The sequence below is a fragment of the Microcaecilia unicolor genome, chromosome 6, assembly GCF_901765095.1.
Source record: "Microcaecilia unicolor chromosome 6, aMicUni1.1, whole genome shotgun sequence".
Taxonomy (NCBI): Eukaryota; Metazoa; Chordata; class Amphibia; order Gymnophiona; family Siphonopidae; genus Microcaecilia; species Microcaecilia unicolor.
Genome location: NC_044036.1, coordinates 142097768 through 142119614, shown reverse-complemented (window position 1 = coordinate 142119614; position 21847 = coordinate 142097768). Strand labels below are relative to the sequence as shown.

The window sequence follows — 21847 nt, the reverse complement described above, 5'->3', positions numbered from 1 at the left end:
CACCTCCAGGAGTTCATCACATAACTTTATTTGGCTGCAATCATGGGGTCATGGCCACAAAAATATTGATAAGCACTAAGTAGTATGGCCATGTTTGCATCTTAGAGAGTGGCACGGGGACAGAAATTTCACCCATCCTCGCCCATCCCCAATGGAATCTCACCCATATCCACCCATACCTGCTAAGATCCATTCCATTCTCACCCATCCTCACAATTAATCTCCTCCATCCCCAACCATACCCACAGGAGTCAACACTGTTATTTACTTGCTCGTAGCCCTTTGTTTCCTCCCAGGGCCACCAAGAGGGGGGTGGGGAGCCCAAGATTCCCTGGGCCCGGTCTCCAAGGGGGTCCAGTGCCAGGAGGGCTTCTGGAGGCAGGCAGAAAGTTCTGCTCCCTTGATCTGTGTCTCTCCTGCTCCTTTGCGTAGGGACCCAGGTGGCCTGTGTTAATGCGATAACCCAGGTCCCAGAGCACAAGAGCAGGAGAGTGACAGACCGAGGGAGGCACAGGAAGGTAAGGGGGTGGGGTGGCTGTGATGGCCCAGCTCTGTCTCCCGGTGTCCCTGTTTCCTCCAAACCCCAACAGCCTCCTGTGTTTTTTGGATGGTATTCACTATTCAACCAGTGACACCAGCCTCAGTCTGGTGTTCCAAGCCTCGTTCTGGCTCTCCAACTGCCTCTCTCCGTATGTTCTAAGCCTCATTCTGGTGCATCAGTTGCCTCACTCAGTGCAAACCAAGTCTCATTTTGGAGTCACCTGAGATTTTGACTACACTCCTGTGGTAAATCCCATGGTAATTTCTTCCATCCCTGCGGGAGTCCCATTGTCAATTCTTCGATACGGGCCGGAATCCCACAGTTCCATGGGATTCCTGCAGGCCCCATTCCTGTGCAGTTCTCTGTTGCTTCTCCTGGACATTGGCTGCTCTGCTGGTTCTCATCCTCACCTTGCTGTGTATTTAATGTGGCTCTTCCATTCATTTTAGTCTGAACTGGAGAAGCAGCTTCATGGATTGATTTTATTCTAATTACTCTAGGTTTACAGAATTGACAAAGTGGATAATAACCCACATATTTGCTTCAAGGTAAGATAAAAGTACAATTCCTTAAGCATTTTTTTTTATTGTTAAAGCTATGATCAAGCAGTTAAACAAGATTTAAAGTGCATGATGCATGCAAATTTGATGAGTCAGTGTAGGTAATTATAGTGTGATTTGATGTAATCAAAGCTTTCTTGTTATGAAGAATGCATCTTAAATAGGGTCAGCAGAGCCTAGGTGACTAAATAACGCATTACCTTTGTAACAGAAAAGAATAATTCTAAATCTGAATACAGCAAATTAAGTCTTTAAGGACTGCAGATATTACCAAAGCGTAGTTGGTACTTTTGTCCTCAGAATCACAGGCCATCTGTGTGTTTTTCATCTGCTCTATCTGTGGTTGAGGTATACAGTCAAATATTTGATAATTTGGCATAGGCATAAGGGTTACTTCCTTAATGAAGATATGGTTCCAGAAATGTCCACTTTCTAAGCGGTTAACTTTGCTGTTCTGGAGGGTGCAGTCTTCACCTGGGGCCAATGCATTAGCCAGTTAGACGAGTGCTTTGAAGACAGAAGCTCTTAAAATGCAGTTTTCAAAGGAGTTTGCTTGAGTTTCTTAGCAGTTACCCAGGCAAATTCCTTGGACTGAAAATAGTTTCATTTCATTTTGGAATCCCTGTGAGTACTCTGTACCTGTTACCAAGCAGGAGCAAACCCGCGGTCCCTGGGGCCACTTATTTACAAAGAGAAACTCAACAAGGACTTTCTCTTCGAGATTACCACGCTATGGACCCCTGTGTGGAGTTTGGGTATTGGGCCCTAAGGGGATTAATTCTGTGAAGGGAAGCGTACTTTAAGTGGAAGGTATACCCCTTACAGCAGTATTTCCCAAGTCGGTCCTGGAGTACCCCTTTGCCAGTCAGGTTTTCAGGATGTCCGTGATGAAAATGCATGAAAGAGAGATTTGCATACAGCGGAGGCAGTGTATGTAAATCAATCTCCTGCATATTCATTGTGGACATTCTGTAAACCTGACTGGCAAGGGGGTACTCCAGGACCGACTTGGGAAACACTGGCTTACAGAAAACTGGCTAGCTAAAAGGTACGCCCAGTGATACATTCTGGTGTGTACTCTGCCAATGGCCATGCACAAGGTTCGAGTTTGGGCAGAGCATCAGAGCATATACTTAAGTGCCCACGAAAATTATAATATACTCTGACTTGGGGGTCCATGACACGGGGGGGTTGGGGGAACTTTGGGTGCAAGAGAACAGGGCAATTGCCCCAGGACCCCAGTGAGTGTTGCAGGTTTCTGTCCCGGGCAGCAGCATGTTTAACTCCATCCCCATATATGACAGATACTGGTGAGGGCATTTATACTTACCCTAGGGCTGGTGTAAATGTTGTACCTGCCACGTACACCAGAATTTTATAAAATAACCTCTGAGTAGGCTCATTGTTGCCTTCTTAACCTAGGCAGTTATAAATTACCCTCTCAGGGATCAATTCCATAAAGGGGCCTTAGATGTAGGGTGCCCAGATGTCATGCAGAGATCTTGTATTCTACTCAGTGTCCAGAAAAAACCAGGACCCCTTTCATAGTTTCAAAATACTTTTCAATTATTTAAACATTTAATATGACCATTGGAAAATACGTTAGTATAATGAGGGGTTTTTTTTCTCTTTGTTAATTCATAATTTATATTCAGTGTCCTCCTCCAATCTTGACACATTCACAAAGTCTTCTACACCACTGAGCTGTTGGTTCAATGAATTCTGGGGTTTCATTAATTAAGAGCTCAACTGTTTTGTGAGCTCAACGCACCGGAGCTCCATCCCGTTGAAAAATAAAAGTACTCAGAAATGTCTGAAATTTCAGGCAGAAGTTTCTGCTGCAGTACATAAGTATATAAGTAATGCCATACTGGGAAAAGACCAAAGGCCCATCAAGCCCAGCATCCTGTTCCCGACAGCGGCCAATCCAGGTCAAAGGCACCTGGCAAATTGGTCAGGCAAGATTTCCCCACACTATAGCTGTGGTCTCAGTAATCCATGTCCTCGGATGTGCTCTCTAATTTTGTTTTTAATAATAGCCTCTACCATTTTCCCTGGCACCGACGTCAGACTCACCGGTCTATAATTTTCCGGATCTCCCCTGGAACCTTTTTTTAAAAATCGGCGTTACATTGGCCACCCTCCAATCTTCCGGTACCACGCTCGATTTTAAGGATAAATTGCATATCGCTAACAGTAGCTCCGCAAGTTCATTTTTCAGTTCAGTACTCTAGGACGTTTTGGGGTTATTTGGAAAAATGCTGGGTCTTGTTTTTCTGGACACCGTGTGTAACTGCATCTGGGCGTTCAGATTCCATTACAGAATACTAGCAGAAACCCGTACTGGCGTGCTTAAATGTAGGCTTGCCCACTTATGCCAGGTTGATGGCAGGCGTAGATGGGCAGGCCTAACTTAACAGTATTCTATAAGTTGTGCGAGTAAGTTGGTGACACTCTTAGGTTCCGCCCATGTGTACGTGTCCCTGGCAGTTACTTACCGTGGGGAAAATTCTATAAAGGGTGCGCCAGGATGAATTCCGTGCTCAACTTTGGGTGCAAGGACATAGCGCCAGCTGATACCTGCTATTCTGTAACGCTGCGTGCATCTTTTGTGAATGACCACGCCCCCTTTTGAGTCATGCGCGATCCAATTTAATCGCCCATTGTTACAGAATAGCACTTGGCCAGATTGGTGCCGAACTCTTTCATTAGTACCAATTAAGTGCTTGTTAATGCCAACAATTAAATCATTGGAGCCCATTATTTTGGGCGCTGATCTGGGATCTGTGCCCTTTATAGAATCGGGGGATATGCCACTTATGTGCGTCCTTATAGAACGGTGCTTGCGGGCGTAACTGGTGCTTTCTGCTGCATTTACACGTACATAACATAACATAGGAATATTTATATACTGTTCCAGTCGGTAGTTCAGAATGGTTTACAAAATTCAATAAGGAAAACAAAATATAACTCTTGAATACCATTGGAAAATGGTGATGAGTAAATCGAAAAAAATAAAGAACAAAAGCATAAATCATTCTAGAGTTGCCCTGTAAGTGCTTAAACACATGAGCTTTTATTTATCAATAGGGCTCTTTCAGAAAATAGACACATCTAATTGTTGTGAGATGTTGAGTAGACGATGGGATCACATGACTGCAAGAGAAGGGAGAGAAGAGGAGATTGGCTGGTCCTGATGCTGCCTAGAATGTTAGGTATTATTAGGAAAGGAATTGAAAACAAAAATGAGGATGTTATAATGCCTTTGTATCGCTCCATGGTGCGACCTCACCTCGAATATTGTGTTCAATTCTGGTCACCGCATCTCAAAAAAGATATAGTGGAATTAGAAAAGGTGCAGAGAAGGGCAACGAAAATGATAAAGGGGATGGGACGACTTTCCTATGAGGAAAGGCTAAAGCGGCTAGGGCTCTTCAGCTTGGAGAAAAGGCGGCCGAGGAGAGATATGATAAAAGTCTATAAAATAATGAGTGGAGTTGAACGGGTAGATGTGAAGCGTCTGTTTACGCTTTCCAAAAATACTAGGTCTAGGGGGCATGCGATGAAGCTACAATGTAGTAAATTTAAAACGAATTGGAGAAAATGTTTCTTCACTCAACATGTAATTAAACTCTGGAATTCATTGCCAGAGCATGTGGTAAAGGCGGTTAGCTTAGCGGAGTTTAAAAAAAGGTTTGGACAGCTTCCTAAAGGAAAAGTCCATAGACCATTATTAAATGGACTTGGGGAAAATCCACTATTTCTGGGGTAAGCAGTATAAAATGTTTTGTACTTTTTTGGGATCTTGCCGGGTATTTGTGACCTGGGTTAGCCACTATTGGAAACAGGATGCTGGGCTTGATGGACCTTTGGTCTTTCCCAGTATGGCAATGCTTATGTACTTATGTAAAATACACAGTATAGTCTTGATTATCTGTTGCTGATCCCACAGACCCCCCAGTGACATCACACGGCTTCTCTTTCTGTTTTCTGAACCCGGGACCCTACATTTGCCGCCATTGTGAGCTGGGTCCTTGCTTTTACTGCCTTCCTTTCTTCATTGTTTGAGGGGTTACCATTCTTTCCTGTATTATTCGACTTTTAATTTATCCCACAATGGGTCAGTCCCATTTAGGTCGGACAATCGAGACTTTACCGCAGTTTTATAGGGAAATGGGAAAGGGGGAAGGGAAATGGGACTTGATATACTGCCTTTCTGAGGTTTTTGCAACTACATTCAAAGCGGTTTACATATATTCAGGTACTTATTTTTGTACCAGGGGCAATGGAGGGTTAAGTGACTTGCTCAGAGTCACAAGGAGCTGCAGTGGGAATCGAACTCAGTTCCCCAGGATCAAAGTCCAGTGCACTAACCACTAGACTACTTCTCCACTCAATAGATCAGGATAAATAGACGGTGAAGTTTTCCTTAAATTTTTATCAGTGATGTAAACTTTTAGCCCCTGCACTGTGGGGGGGGGGGGGGGGGGGGGGAGGAGGCAGAGGACGACCAGATCATCTGAAGTGGCCCCTGCCTCAGTGCTTTCAGCAATTGTGCTTGGAAGGCCTTGATTTAACACTGTTCCACCAAGCCCTAGTGGTGGCAAATACAGAAGGCCACAGTTGCCTGTCTGTGGCACTTGACCTCAGGTGACACACAAATTCTTGTGCCACACAGAGTGAGACCTCCCTCCAGGAATAATCTCTTTAGTTCTTCCTTGTTTTTCTGCAGTTTTCCTGTGGGAACAGCAGTCACGTGGAGTGCTCTCACACCAGAGGTAAGGAATATGCTTCCATTGTTTCCCAGGAATGCTTCCTTTGTTCATAAAATAATTCACCACACTTGAATCCTTCCTGATAAGAAGTGTGACACTTTTTTTGTTTGTGTGTTTTCTTTTCTTTTTTTTTTTCTGTTTGCTGAGGAGGAAGAAAAAGCGCAAGTTAAAATGGCGCAGAGGTTTTGTAAGGCTGAACTTATCAAAGGGGCACTGAAAACTGTTTATAAACAGTCTAGGCAATATTTAAGCTCTAAGGTCAACAATTTTTTTTTTAATGCTGGTTGCAGTGGTTAAATAATATCCAGATATTCAGCTCCAGATCTGGATAATGACTGTCACTGAATGTTTGGATACAGGAGTGACTGGTTCTGCTGTCCAATTAATGGCGATGATTCAGTTGATATCCTGCCTTTCTGTGGTACAAGTGAAGTGCTTTACATATTTCTCTGGATTCTAGACATGGCGCCTTGAGTTGAGCAACCAAATTTCTGTGCGCGCCCAAGATGTGTGTGCAAATTAATTAATGAGCCAATTAACATCAATGGGTGTCAACAACCAATTGATAATTGGCATTCATTAAAAATTTGCACATGCATCTCGCTGTGCGCTATTCTACAAGGCAGAGCACCCTAGCGCGTAAGTCAGAAGAGGGCATTCTGAAAAGTTGCATGTGGAATTAAACTCTGGAATTTGTTGCCAGAGAATGTGATAAAGGCGGTTAGCTTAGTGGAGTTTTAAAAAGTTTTGTACGGCTTCCTAAAGGAAAAGTCCATAGTCCACTATTAAATGGACTTGGGGAAAATCCACTATTTCTGGGATAAGTAGTATAAAATGTTTTGTACTTTTTTGGGATCTTGCCAGGTATTTGTGACCTGGATTGGCCACTGTTGGAAACAGGATGCTGGGCTTGATGGACCTAACATGGGTGTCGGCATTTACACTAGGTTTCAGCAGGTGTAAGTCTGGTGCAGGAATCAGCACTAGGCATGATTCTATAAAGAATGTTCACTCAGATTTGTTGGCATGACAAATGAGTTTAATAGCTGTATTCTAAATAGTTTGATGTTTTTAAAGATTAGATTGGGAACAACCAAGATACACAATATTGCAATAATCAAGTCTGGTGGTAAGGAGAGACAGAATAAGCGTGTAGAACGTAGGTTGATCAAAATGGTGGCGGATGGTACGTAACTGACGAGATCTCAAGGAGCATCAGAGGGATTTGAACTCTTGTCTTCCCTGGTTCTTAGCCTGCTGCTTGGCTGAATAACACTGTATCCCTCTCTTCACAGATACAGCCTGGAGCGTGACGGCAGAAGTGCAGGCATTCCAGCTCCTCCTGCGCTTCACCTCCCGTATCCCAGCATCCTTCAGTGCAACAGCATGCACACCGAGTGCTCACCATTGTGATTCCAGCAGCCCGGTTTACACCGTTAGACGGGTATGGAGCTTGTGGGGGGGGGGGGGAGAGGGGGTCATTTCAGATGCAGCAAAGCTGTTGGGAAAGCAGTTTGAGGCTGGATAGAAGTGGAATTATGTATAGAGGGACTTACAGGGAATGAAATGATACAAATATATGAGTGACTAGTCAGGGTCATCAGTTTGATAATACTACCTTTCTATGGTACAACCAAAGTGGTTTACATATATTATATGCAGGTACTTTCTTTGTCCCTAGAGGGCAGTGCTGTACACATTATATGCAGGTACTTTCTTTGTCCCTAGAGGGCAGTGCTGTACACATTATATGCAGGTACTTTCTCTGTCTCTAGAGGGCTCACAATCTAAGTTTTTGTACCTGGGACAATGGAGGGTTAAGGGGTCCTTTTACTAAGCCGCGTAAGCGTCTATGCTTGCCCAGTGCACGCCAATAAGGGAGTTACCGTCCAACTACCGCCTGGCTCTGTTGCGGTAATTTCATTTTTGGCACACATCCAATACGCGTGTCTGGAAAATATTTTATTTTTGGGTGCGTGTAACGGACGCATATCAAGTGGCATTTGGTGCACGTAGGTCATTACCGCCCGGTTACCGCGTGAGTCTTTACCGCTAGGTCAATGGCTGATGGTAAAGTCTCAGACCCAAAATGGATGCGTGGCAATTTTCATTTTGCCGCACGTCCATTTTCGGCAAACATTTTTAAAAAGGCCTTTTTCACAGGTGCATTGAAAGATGGATCAGCACGCACCCAAAACCTGCGCCTATGCTACCGCAAGGCCATTTTTCAGGTCGCCTTTGTAAAAGGACCCCTGAGTGACTTGCTCAGGGTCACAAAGAGCTGCAGTAGGAGCTGAACTCAGCTCCCCAGGATCTTAGGCCACTCCCTGTACTGGTGTTTTCCAAATCTTGTCTCGTCTTTGCAGCGTTTCCTAAAAATCTAAAGCAGGATGCAACATGAAATATTTTTCTGCATTGAAGCATGTAGGGCATGAGAGAGGAGGTGGGAGGAAAAGGAACTGAGAAAGAAAAAGAGACAAAAATGATCAAATACCGTAACTGCAACATATTATTAAACATTTCTACAAAAGAAAGAAGTTAGCGGTCCTGGGAGAGGCAACCTGCAGACATGTCCAGAGTCTCTCTTGCCCGTTTCTACCACTTTTAAATTAAAATGTTGATGTGGCTGCTTCCAGACTCTAGCATGTGCTGCTTGGTAACACAGTTATACTTGAAATTTTTTTATCATTTTACGGTAAATTTTGTCTTCAGTAATGCTGGTGGAAAGGTGACTAACTAATGATGTTATATTAAATGAGAGAGAGCTTGCAAAATGCTCACCTCTCCCGTTGAATGCAGCTTTCCCTGCATGAGAGAGCTTGCAAAATGCTCACCTCTCCCGTTGAATGTAGCTTTCCAGGCAGGAGAGAGCTTGCAAAATGCTCACCTCTCCCGTTGAATGCAGCTTTCCCTGCATGAGAGAGCTTGCAAAATGCTCACCTCTCCCGTTGAATGTAGCTTTCCAGGCAGGAGAGAGCTTGCAAAATGCTCACCTCTCCTGTTGAATGCAGCTTTCCAGGTAAACTGTGGCTACAAAAGACTCTGGCAAGTTGATGCCTGGAGACAAACTTCCAAAAACCTGTGGCAGGGTCGGGATCTTGTATGCCATTACTTGGTGGAAATAGAGTATTTGGGAACTGTCATTTACAGTCAGAATCAAAGCAAAGTTAGATTTGATAGTGACGAGAGCTAGAATCTTAGGGCCCATTTTACAAAGATGCGCTAGCGTTTTTAGCGAGCGCTAAAAGTAAGCATGCTAAGCGCTAGAGACGGCCATGTATTCCTATGGGCGTCTCTAGCATTTAGCGCGTGCTAAAAACACTAGCGTTCCTTTGTAAAAGACCACCTTAGGCAGTTACTCTAGGTGTGCAAGGAGGTTGGTAACCCATTCTAATAATGTCACTTTATTTTCACAGAAAGATGATTCGAGTCCAGAAGAGTTTCACCTCATTTTACCCTTTCAATCCCTAGCACGTTGTGTACAGGTAGTAAAGCCGTGTGCATTCATCCTTCCGCCCTATCACTGTTCTTCTGCCTCTTCATCTTCCTCCTTGGTGGTGGCCCTACCATTAGGCCAACTGAGGCAGGGCCTCAGGCGGCACTCTTCAGGGAGCGGCATATCTCCCCACACTGGCCATGATTTGGCTTCTCTCCCCTTCTTCTTTCAGTCCCCTTCCCCGTGTCTACTTTTGTTTAGTAAAGTCGGTGGTGGTAGCAATTCCCATAGACTGCCCTGCTGCCGGCACTGGCCTCTTCTCTCTACTGCAGCTCTCCTCTCTGATGTAACTTCCTGTTTCCTCGGAGGCAGCCTATGGGAATTGTTGCTGCCGTTGTCTTTTGGGAAACAACGGTAGGCTCGGTGAAGGGGGTTGAAGAGGGGAGATGCCAGATCGCAGCTGGGGAGGGGGACAGCATCTTGCCTGTTCCTCCTCCTCCTCCTCAGCATGCAGCTGCCACTAATATTGCACAGGCTTTGTTGCCAACGGATTTGGTCAGGCCTGACAGTATGGCTGTATTTCAGAAAAGGTTTAGATGTTTCTGGAAGGCAGGTCCATTAAGTGGTAGATGTGAGGATTACCACCTTGGCTTCTTATTTTTCTTGCATCTGTCTTTCTATTTTTATCAATAGGGAGGGAGGGATTCAGGAGGGAGGCATTAGAAAGGAGTAAAGCGTGTCTGGAAGGAGGAGGTGAGGAGGGTAAAGAACATCCAGAGAGAGGGAAAGGTAGGAGGGGAAATACCATCTGGAAAGAGGAAAAAAAAAACATTGAGAAGAGTGTTCGAGTGCCCATAGAGCGGAAAGGTGAAGTGCAAAGTGAGAAAGTGTCCTGAATGATTATTTAGTACTGGAAGAAACTATTGAATGTGATAACTACTTAAAAGTAAAACCTTTCTCCAAACGACACAGTTACATGTTGCCTCAGTAGGAACCCTTCATGAATGACTTACGTTTGGAGTATGTGCTTTATTTCAATGAGTTCATTCCCATTCGGAAATCTCCCAGTCCCTTCTGATTTTATTATCCTTCCACCGACACTTGAATACACACAGGGCCCCATGTGCTAAGAATTTTTCTTTGTAGACCAAAAGTGGGAGAAAACATTTAATGCTGGGATTTCCTAGATACATTCTGCAGACCCCACAAACAGCAAGGTTTTCACAGGGAACGGGGGAAAATTCAAGGGAGGAGAGAATCTGGGGGAGATCATCTGACCCTGGTAGGTTTTGAGGAGACCCATCAATATAGCTTGAAAAATGAGTGAATCAAAACAAACACAATCTTATAAATTCCACTGGAGGAAAAGACGTCAGCAGTCATAAGCTCACCATCTAGGAGTTCAATTTTTAGCCAATTATATGGGGGCTGGATTGTGACTCCTTTATCATTCATAGGCTAAAAAAACCTCCACATTTTTAACTGCTTATTTTCATACTTGCAACTAAAATCTTTTTTTTCTCAGTCATTGAGCTCAAACCTATTAATATTAATACCGTATCGGCCAAATCGAAGAAATACTTATCTTGGTTTTAGTTGTCTCCAGTGCATTTTTTCTAGTGAAAAAGGCGCTGATACTCAAATGCCAGGCCACCTTTCAGGGATGAGGTGATCACTGAGGGATCCACCCCACAAAAGCCAGGCCCCCTGCAACCAGTCACAGAATCTATGACAAGGCCTGAGCTCTTTCATTAAAAGTTGGGGAACATGAGTCAATTTTAGAAGACAATGGAAAAGGTGCCAGTACTCAGTACCCCCTCAAAAAAAAAAAAAGCCCTGGTTGTCTCAGAAAATCTTATACTGTGTCCTTGGTCCCAATGGTGATCTGCTGTTTCACACTTAGACTTCCTCAGGGGACAGCCTGAAGTCAACTAACACTGCTGTGCATCTGCAAGCTTCCCAGTGGCTCAAACTGTTCACCTCTCATTCTCAGGCTTCTGTCAGTTTTGCTCATCCTGTTTTTGTGATTCAAGGTCTATGGAAAGAAGAGCTAACCAAGCCCTAACTGGTTCCCTGGGTTTCTGGAGCTAGCTCAGCTTCCAAGCTGGAGATGTTTGGTGTGCTTTGGTGCTGTTTTTTGGGGGGGTTTGAATTCCACTTATTCCCTTTTGGTAAAGTCTTGAGGGGAACCAAAACTTCATGCAGTCCTTCCTCCCTCTGTCATAATTTTATTTATTTGGATTTTGCTCACACCTTTTTCAGTAGTAGCTCAAGGTGAGTTACATTTGGGTACACTGGATATTTCTCTGTCCCTGGAGGGCTCACAATCTGTCTGTACCTGAGGCAATGGAGGGTTAAGTGACTTGCCCAAGATCACAAGGAGCAGCAGTGGGATTTTAACCGGCCACCTCTGGATTGCAAGACCAGTTCTATAACCACTGGGCTACTAAAGCAAGCTGTTTGTCTGTGTGTCGGGGGGAGGGGTTAATTCTGTCTGACCCGCGGTCAGAAAAAGCCGGTCCTGGCTTTGAGTTCCTTGCTCTCTGTTATTTTTAAGTTGGTGTAAACAGCTTTCTTGGTGGTTAATTTGATAATCTATGATTCATATAATGTTTTTGTTTTGGCAGGTATGGCGCTCGGATGTCCTTTACGCAACTAAACATCTTATCTGCCCAGACTGTGAGTGTTGAATTGAGTTTTGTGGTTTTTGTGGTTATTGGAAAAGGGTGGAGGTTTGTAATGAAAAGATTGTGCCAGTTAATTACACTGGTATCCAGTATTCTGTCCCCATCAGGGGCTTACCCAGATCCATTGGGCATACCTGGAAGATCCTATTAGATTGAACCTTTTCCTGCTGCTGATCCCTGAGTGTAGGAGGTGACGATTCCCACATATGCCAGGCTAATAATTAACTAACTCACTTTTCCTCCAGAAACTTGTCCAAATCTCAGGTGAAGAGGCTGTTCCAGGTGAAGTGAGAGGGTGTTAATTGAAAGAGGATGCTGGAACATTCTTCACAAATTTTCTGCATGTGCAGCACTCTGATTCTTATATTGATATAGAAATGAGGGCCAGACAAAGCTGGTGGTTCCTGAACATGTCTTGATGGACCTTCTGCCAGTTAGGTCTTTAGGATATCTGCAATGAATATGCAAGATAGACAACTACATGCAAATCTATCTCATAAATATTCATCTCAAATATCCTGAAAACACAGCTGTTTGGTCACACTCCAGAACAGGTTTGGGAATTACTGCTCTAAACCATAATCCCAACAGCTGGATGTCTCCAGATGTTCTCATGGTATCCTCTGTGTCACATGACTATGCTTGTTTACATGAGCAGATAGGATCATGGGTATCTTTTTTTTTTTTTTTTTTTTTTTTTTTCTTTTTAATGTTTTTTGTTCACTTTCAGTTTCAAACAGGCGTCTTGGACTGGTGGTCTTAGGCTTCCTGCTGGGGATATTTGTGCTGATATTCCTCCTCTTGCTGAATTACCAAAGCATCCAGAAAATATTCAAAGGTGAAACACTTTACTGCCTTCTCTCTTTGCCTTTGAAACACACTGTTCTATAAATCCAGCAATTAAAGGATTCATTTAGAGACAAACCTGAGTGGCTGGCAGGACTGTGCTGAGCTACAGTTACACCGTAGGACTTGCCCACTGGCACTCTCTACCCTGCCTGCTTTGCCACTGCCAATGAGAGGAGACATGGGCAGGGAGCATGTTTTCTGTCCCTCCATATATGCGCCTTGTGTAGCTTCATCACTCATACAGTCATTGATACAGCCAGTGGCGTTCCTAGGGGCGCTGACACCCCAGGCGGATCGCCAATGCGCCCCGCCCCCCGGGTGCAGTGCCCCCCCCCCGGCGAAAGGACACCCCCCCACCCCGGCAAAAGAACCCCTCCCCCCCCTGGGTGCACGCCGCTGGGGGGGGGGTGCCGCGCCGGTCAGCGTTGTTCGTTTCCATGCTTCCTCTGCCCCGGAATAAATTCCTGTTCCGGGGCAGAGGGAGCATGGAAACGAACGACGCTGACCGGCGCGCGGCACCCCCCCCAGCGGCGTGCACCCGGGGCGGACCGCCCCCCCTTGGTACGCCACTGGATACAGCACTGATGGTACATTGGGAGTTGAACAATCCGGGAAATGAAAGAACAGCTCAATAATTGCAGAAACATTACAGCATATGGAGAGATAGGACTGGGGCCAGTGTTGGACATGCAGGGGCCCAGGGCATAAAAGTGTGTGGGGGGGAGGGGGGAGTTCCAAAGCTCATCTGCCCACTACATCTCCTTCAGCTTGAGGCAATCATGGGGCCCCCTGGAGCATGAAGTCCAAGGCAAATGCCCTGGTTGTCACCACCTAGCTCAGATAGGACAGCTAAATATATAGACACGTCTGTGATTTACGGCAGGTAGAAAACGAGAAAGTTTTTGCCTGTACAAATCATGGATGGAAAGAGAACTGAACCTGCAAGGGTCCACAGCATGGGGTGGAGAAATAATTGATAGCCCAAATGAACAAGAGAGGGACTGGGACACAGAAATAAAGGTTCATCAATTAAAAAAAAACCCAACAAATACAAAAACACTTGGAAAAGTATAAGGTGATACCTTTTTATTTTGGTATCAGTACATTTTTATTCAACAAATCTAGAAATATACAAACAACACATGAAAACAAAAAAAGTGCATCACAAGCAAAATACAGCAATGAACCTTCTGCCTGCCTCCGGAAGCCTTGCCAGCACTGGGTCCCCCTTGGAAGGCCGGGCCTGGGGAATCTTGCCTCTTCCCACCCCCGGAAGCCCTGAAGTACTTATCTGTGTGGGGATAGTAAATAAAGAGCAGTTCCAAACATTTTTGTTGAGTCATTTTATCCTTTTTTTTTTTAAATCCATTTTGTTGGTCCTCAACATGGACAATGTTTACCTTGCCTTGATGTTAGCAATGGTGTAAGAAAGTTCCAGCAATTTTCCTTTGGTCTCCCTGAAGCAGCCAAAAGTAAACATGGTCCATATTGGGGACCAACAAAAAGGACTTAAAAAAAAGGTTAAAAAGACAGAATTTTTTTTTTTTTTTTGGGGGGGGGGGGGAGACTTTTCTTTATTTACTATCACCACACAGATAAGTATTTTAACAATACTGTTGGTGACTTGGTATTGCTCAGTTTTTGAAGTATTTCTAGAAGAATAGGTTTTATGATTTTGTGCAATTATTATTACATTGAAACTACCATAACCTGAATGTTTGGGCTGGTGCCACTGTATGATATGAGCACAACAAAATCATTTTTGTAAAAAATATTTTGAAGGTCTTTTTGTGGGTTTTGTATACCACTCTATATTGTAGGGGTTTTTTTTTTCTTATAAAGTTACCCCCCAAATATGGAAAGCCTTGCAGTCCAAACTAAGGACATTATGCCTGTGATGAGAGTCGATAGGACTAGAGATCCCTGGTGTGTCATTCCCTTATCTCAGAATGTCCCGTAGAGCATACCACGCAATTCACATGTTGATAATGTCTTCTTTCCACTCTGCAGCTCCACTCTGGCGGCGGACGGTTCTGCTGATCTATTCCTTGGATTCTGAAGAGTACAAATTTCTAATCTGTGCCTTTGCCGACTTCCTACGCAGTGTTTTGGGTTGTGAAGTCATACTGGATCTCTGGGATGGGGGCAAAGTGGCTCAGATTGGCATCGTCCCCTGGATCTACAGCAAGAGAGAGCTGGTGAAAACAGAAAAGGGTAAAGTCTTAATTATGTGGACCAGGGGGAGCAGAAGAATGTATGACCTGTGGAAGAGAAGGGATGTGCACAGCAACCTGTGGAGAGATTCTCATGACCTGTTCAGTGCTGCCATGGCATGTCTTCACAGTGATCTGAAGGAGGAGGTGCAGAAGGGGAGATTGGGAGATTACACTTTGGTTTATTTTGAAGGACTGTGTGAAAAGCAAGACATTCCAGGACCCTTGCGGGGTATCCGCAGGTACCGTTTGTTTGAAGACTTGCATGGACTAGTGAATGAATTGCGGAGCACTGCTCAGCCCCTATCATGCTGGATTAGGGCAGGTGCCAAGTTCCTGGTGAGGAGACTGATAAAATCTGAAAAAACTGTGGGCTTACAGGGTCGGGTGGATCAGTGCCGGCTTCAGGATGAAAAGCGAGCATCTTATGGATGGAATCCTGAATGCAGTGTAATACCAGATCCCACAGCTGTTTTCAGCCAAATACCAAGGGTATCTAGCTCCAGATTATCCACGGTCTGAGTTTCTTCACCAAATAGATTTGCAGCCCTCATGAACATGAAACTGGGCTACTGCACAAAACCCAGCAGTGTTCAAAGCTTGGCTCTTGGTCTTTTCACCTGGGACATCTGTGGATACTGCCACCTGCTGTGAAGACTGGGTCAACCTTGATCCCAACAGGGAGTTTGGAAATGGATGGAGATGTACAGAAACCTTTGTCTTACGTAAATCCTGTGATCCCACAGGCATCATTTTGGTATTGAGGACTGCAAGTTCCTTGCAATGGCTTCAAATATTCATAATGAAGACAACAGAAATTAGGTTGGGATGAGAAAACTGTAAATGGATTTACATTGATTTTTCTGTTTCAGGATACTCGTATGAACTAGCCATGAGAGGAGTTCCATCCCCTTTATCATTTGGTTGCTCTTCTTTGGACCTTTTCCAGTTCCACTATGTCTTTTTTGAAATACGGCAACCAGAATTGAATGCAATACTCAAGGTGAGGTTGCATTAACAACTGTTTATTGGCTATAATTGGTGTTAATTGGCAAATATAATTAGCAGTTACTGTGTGTAGCAGCACTTAGTCAGTATTCTACAAATTGGGTGTACAAAATCCAAAATGCACAACTGCGCAAGGGGTGTGAGTAGCATTTCTGTGCGTGGGTTACAAAATACCAGCAGTTATGCGCTTAACAACAGTTAGGTGAGAGCACTTGCACCAGTCTTTCAGCTGGCGTTAGTGCTCACGCATATTTAGACGCATAACTGTGTCGTTACGCCAGTATTCTGCAGCGGTAATTTTGTGCATTCAGGAATTTGTGACTGCCATTGGGAAAGACACCAGTTTTCCTGTATTCCTATCTTCAAGTAAACTCGGTGTGAAAATGTTCATGCTGTAGTAGCATGAAATTACCTGTATAATATTTTTATAACGGATGTAAATCTGGAATATGCCAAGAGAAATTGTTCAAAGTGTGTCCAACTGGACATTATCCGTATGTGTAAGATGAAAGATGCCACAGACCACCATAAATGTAAAAAATTGGCAGCAGTGTATGAAGGGGAAGTGACACATTACCAGAATGTTCCATGGGAGTTTTTTTTTCCTGTTTGTAGTGTTTCAGTTTTCCTGCATGTACTGCTATAGATTTACAGCCTGTCTCACTGACACAGACTACTCAATAATTACCGTGGATTCTTTTGGATTCGTATTATATAAATGAAACCTTTATTAGAGGTGCTAAAATCTATAATGTTTAAGATATAGACAATGATTAGCTATATACACACAGTGATTAGCTAAACAATCATTACATCACTGGTCTCTACATTTAAGCAATGCTAAGAATTCTTAGACCAGGAAAGGAAGCAATAATACATTATATACATACAAAATCACTGGTCCTTACATCATCCAGGCTCTTAACATCAGCTGGGGGGGTCCGGTTCACAGCGAGAGCCAGGAGCTTCTTTGACCAGGAACAGATCCTCTGTGCAGTGCATCCACTCACAGATGAGCCCCCGATTTCACTGAAAGAAACTCCCCTTTACATTAGGCTCAGAACTCATGTTCAGAGCTAAGGAAAATTACAGAATGCTTCTCTGAAACGGGTGATATGATACAGACATTCAAATATTTGAAAGGTATTAATCCGCAAACGAACCTTTTCCAGAGATGGGAAGGCGGTAGAACTAGAGGACATGAAATGAGATTGAAGGGGAGCAGACTCAAGAAAAATGTCAGGAAGTACTTTTTCACGGAGAGAGTGGTGGATGCTTAGAATGCTTGGAATGCCCTCCCATGGGAGGTGGTGGAGATGAAAACGGTAACAGGATGCAACTTAATTGATAATCAGTGCCGATAATTGGCCAATAAGCAATTAGCACTAATTAGAGTTTGCGTGCACAGCTTTCTAAGCGTATTCTGTAAAGTGGAGCACGTAAATTCTAATGCGTGGATCACAAAAGGGGCGTGGTCAAGGGTGGGGCATGGGTGACTGCACTGTTATAGAATATGCCCAATCCGCATGGGCATTTAAGTGGCGTAAATGGTCGAGCCTAAATTTTAGTCATGGGGATGGGTGCTACGTGTATTCTATAAACCACACCTAACTTTAGGCGCGGTTTATAGAATACTCTAAGCGCGGTATATTTTGGCTCCATATATAGGATCTGGTCCATTATGTGCCACTCTCATCCAAAAAGGACCAGTGCAACTGACAAAATTGTACAATTAACAATCAAAATACAGCAAAAATACAATAACGTAGCAAGCCGCAGATCAGTTCCTCCTTCTGCATGCCCTGCTGTGCCTCTGTGTGTGGTGGGCTAAAAGCTGGGAATGTATGGGCAGTGGAGCAGTGCTCAATGTACACTGATGCAGGACAATTCTATAAGGTATGCGTAAACAGTTGTGCACTGATCAGGGGTGTAGCCAGACCTTACGGTGGGAGGGGGCCAGAGCCTGAGGTTGGGGGCACATTTTGAGTGCCACCCTGCCACCGCCTCGCTTTGCCTCACCGCCATTGCCTCGTGCCTTCTCGCACCCCCCTCGCCTCACAAATACCTTTGCTGGCGGGGGTCCCCAATCCCCACCAGCCGAAGCCTTCCTTCAGCGCCATCTCTGGTGCAGCCGCATTCCTGCCCTGCTCTTCTTGCTCCTCCTGTCCTGTGCACGCTGACGCTCCTCAGTTTCTCATCATTTTCACTGGCGGCAGCAGTGACACACATCTACTGCCTGCGCCGGCCTTGCAAGCTTCCATCTGCTATGTCCCACCAGAAAGGAAAAAGGAAGTGATGTCAGCGAGGGCAGGACACAGCAGAGGGAAGCCTATGAGGCTGACACAGGCAGCAGATATGCTTTGCTGCTGCTGCCGCCAGCGAAGATGCTGAGGTAAATCGAGGAGGGGGAGGAGTTGCTAGGCCATGGGTGGGGGATCAAATGTCAGATGGGGGAGGGGCGAGAGAGGAGAGTGAGGTGGTTGCAGCTGAATTTTTTTTAATGAGTTAAGACAAGGTGGGCCTGTGCCCACCCATGCCCACCCATAGCTGTGCCACATATAGGCCAAAAGTCTTCCTAAGTGCTATTCTGTAAATACACATGTATCTTACATAGTGCGTAATTTACAGGTAGGCATACACATGAGTGAGGTCTGGCCAGAGCATGAATGGGACTCACAATTATGCTTGTAACATAATATATCTCTGACACTTAGGTACACAAACTTATGCAAGCTCTGTGGCTGGTATAAATGCTTATGCCTTAACTTACAGCTGCATATTTTTTGCTATTACATTAGTCTTCAATAAAGGAATTGTACTGTTTTGGGATCTTGCCAGGTCCTTGTGACCCGGATTGGCCACTGTTGGAAAGAGGATGCTGGGCTTGATGGACCTTTGATCTGTCCCAGTGTAGCAATACTTATGTACTTGGGATTCTGAATGGAATCTTGCTACTCTTTGGGGTTCCACGTGGATTGTTGCTACACTTTGAAATTCTGCATGGAATCTTGTTGTTCTTTAGAATTCTAGAACCTTGCTATTCTTTGGGGTTCTACATGGAATGTTGCTACTCTTTGGGTTTCTGCCAGGTACTTGTGACCTGGATTGGCCACTTTTGGAAACAGGATGCTGGGCTTGATGGACCTTCGGTCTGTCCTAGTGTGGCAATTCTTATGTACTTATAAAACAATGTGCCTACATTCCCTTATAGAATTTGCCCCCTTCAGGGTGGGCTCAGAACTGGAACTATTGGACACATTTGGGCGGTAGACCGGTGTGTTCTCCATGTGCTCTGCATTGCTCTTGAGACCTGGAAAGTGAAGGAGATGAGGTCCAGATGGCAGGGCAGCACTCGATGGACTCAGAGATGGAAATGGAGGCCATGGTTGGGCACCAGATCTTGAAGTGTAGATGATGATCACCCACACTGTCTGTTCTTGCGTCAGTGCCACTGAATATCCCCAGATAACCCTGCACAGATCAGGGCTGTCGAGAGGGGGGCAGGGTGGGGAGAAGATTCTCTGGGTCTGGTTTCCAAAGGGAGGCTGGCACCAGAAAGGCTTTCTGAGGGAGCAGAGTACCTTCCTGCCTGCTTCCAGGTCTGTCCGTCTCCTGCTCCTGTGTACCAGGACCTGGGTGATGCGTTAATGCAATAACCCAGGTTCCAGTACACATGAGCAGGAGACAGATCGAGGAAGGTAAGGGGGTGGGGCAGCGGCAGCCCAGGTGTGTGTGTGTGGGGGGGGGGGGGTCCTGCCCCAGGCCCGGCTGTGTCTCTCGGCGGCCCTGGCATAGATAATTTAACTGGTCAGTAACCTCTCCTGCCTGGTTAAATTGTTTGAATAGTTAACGTTTCACCAAAAATCCTAAATTTAAGAGCATAAAAAGTGGGTGGCAGCAGAGGCGGATTTAAGGTTGGGGTGGGGGGGGAAGTCCAGAGCTTAGCCCTGATTTTCAGTACTAGACTCATAGATCTTGGTAAATGAATGCAAGTCTACATTTATAAGCATACCGTTAAGCTTCTAAATTAAGATGAATTTTCAGAAGCTTAACAGTATGCTTGTTAATAACATATCTGCTATATTGGAACAGTCTCTAGATAATGTAACAGAGCAGGCAACACTCTTAATTTCCTTTGTATTTGAACAAGATCTTAATTCTGTTTTGAGACTTCAAAAATGCAAATTCTCACTTTGGAGGTGAAAAAATATGGATATACCCTGATGTGACAAAGATGACTCAACAGAAAAGAAAAGCCTTTTTGGCTATGAAAACAAGGACGATGGAAATGGGAGGAACATTTTTTCTTGCTTATCCCTGTAAATGTAAGGTTAGGTCAGACGAAAGATGTTTTCTATCTTCCTGATCAGCTGAAATCTTTTCTGGATTTGAAACAACTGAAATAAAAAACTGTTTAAGTGGTGGTGGGGGGGGGGGGGGGGGGGGGGGCACACAGCCTTTGCTATAACTGTTATTCCTTGTAATCTTCTCTAATTCATTATCGCCTCCAAGAGATGGTGGTCTAAGAAAGCAGAACAATATGTTATAAAGTGAAAAGCAATATATTTCTTTCAGTGCAGTTTTCTGATGAGAATATTTCTCTTAACTTTTTGTAATTTTCCTTTCTTTATGTTTTGTATTTGGCTGTATTGCATATGACAAGTGTACTCTTGTTAAAAGTTTAAAATTAATAAACTAATACTAAGATGAATTTTCAGCTGAAAATTTTCGCTCTTAAGTTTAGCTGAAAATAGGACACACATTAAGGAACCTAAATGAGGAGCATTTTTTTTTTTAAAAATCTGGCTCATGAAGGTCAACCAGTTTAATGATAAATCTCTATTAAGCCTTCTATTTACAAAACAAGATGGGTTGTATGGGCAATGGAATGATTTAATTAAAGAAACTTCAGTGGTACGATTATAATGTTTTGGAATCTGATTCCTCTTTGTCCTTTCTTACGTAATTCTGCACTTTCATTTTCAAAACTGTGTGGGCAGGTACTTTTTCACCAGTTCTCAAAGAGAAAGAACATGTTGTCCTTGGCAGTTTTCAGAGGGAACGTACCCAAACAGATCCTTGCCTGTGCTTTTTTCCTGCCGGTACTTTTCCTGTTGAAGGTTTTTGCTGTTAAATTTTCAAAATTACAAGTAATTAAAAAAATACAAACAGAACTGCATTGCATCCTCACCTGGCCTAATAACCCTGTACTGGGAACACCTCCACAAAAACAAGGATACACCAGAATTCACCTGTATGCAGATGATGAATTTTCAAAAAGCACTCTTAGCTAGCTGAATAATTTTCACAGGCAATTGGCTTTTGAAAATTGCTCTCTATCTGCTGAAATGTGGCCTGTGTTCTCTCTCTCATCTCCTTGCTAATGTCTCTTTACTGTGAACATGATAAATTAAGCTAATGATATCAATCAGTTTAAACTGAGAAATAAAAGTGTGGGTGTGGGGGAGGAATAATAATTAAGAGCCAGTCTAATTCTTTGCTTTCATGGATTGTCTGTGCAAAGTACGGGTGGGCAACCTCGGTCCTCAAGGGCTGCAACCTAGTCCGGTTTTCAATATTTCCTCAATGAATATGCATGAAATTTATTTTCATACAATAGAAGCAGCGCATGTAAATAGATCTCATGCATATTCATTGGGGAAATCCTGAAAACCTGACTAGGTTGCGGCCATTGAAAATGGAGGTTGCCCATCCCTGGTGTAGAGGGACTACATGATTTGGTAAATATAGACTCCTCTGGTGGGAAATTGAACGAAG

General features: G+C 44.2%; 1 protein-coding gene across 2 annotated transcripts in view; it reads left to right on the top strand.

The window, feature by feature from the left end:
- Positions 1–16030, top strand: part of IL17RE (interleukin 17 receptor E) — a 74406-nt gene extending 58376 nt beyond the window's left edge. Inside the window, exons 10-16 of one of the 2 annotated variants that reach the window (XM_030208077.1) lie at positions 1042–1089; positions 5834–5879; positions 7172–7320; positions 9293–9361; positions 11940–11991; positions 12730–12837; positions 14859–16030. In XM_030208077.1, coding sequence (XP_030063937.1) covers positions 1042–1089; positions 5834–5879; positions 7172–7320; positions 9293–9361; positions 11940–11991; positions 12730–12837; positions 14859–15583 — 1197 coding nt within the window. In that variant the 3' untranslated portion in view covers positions 15584–16030. The remainder of the gene's footprint in view (positions 1–1041; positions 1090–5833; positions 5880–7171; positions 7321–9292; positions 9362–11939; positions 11992–12729; positions 12838–14858) is intronic. The other variant, XM_030208078.1, reaches the window with a different exon arrangement.
- Positions 16031–21847: the final 5817 nt, after the last annotated feature.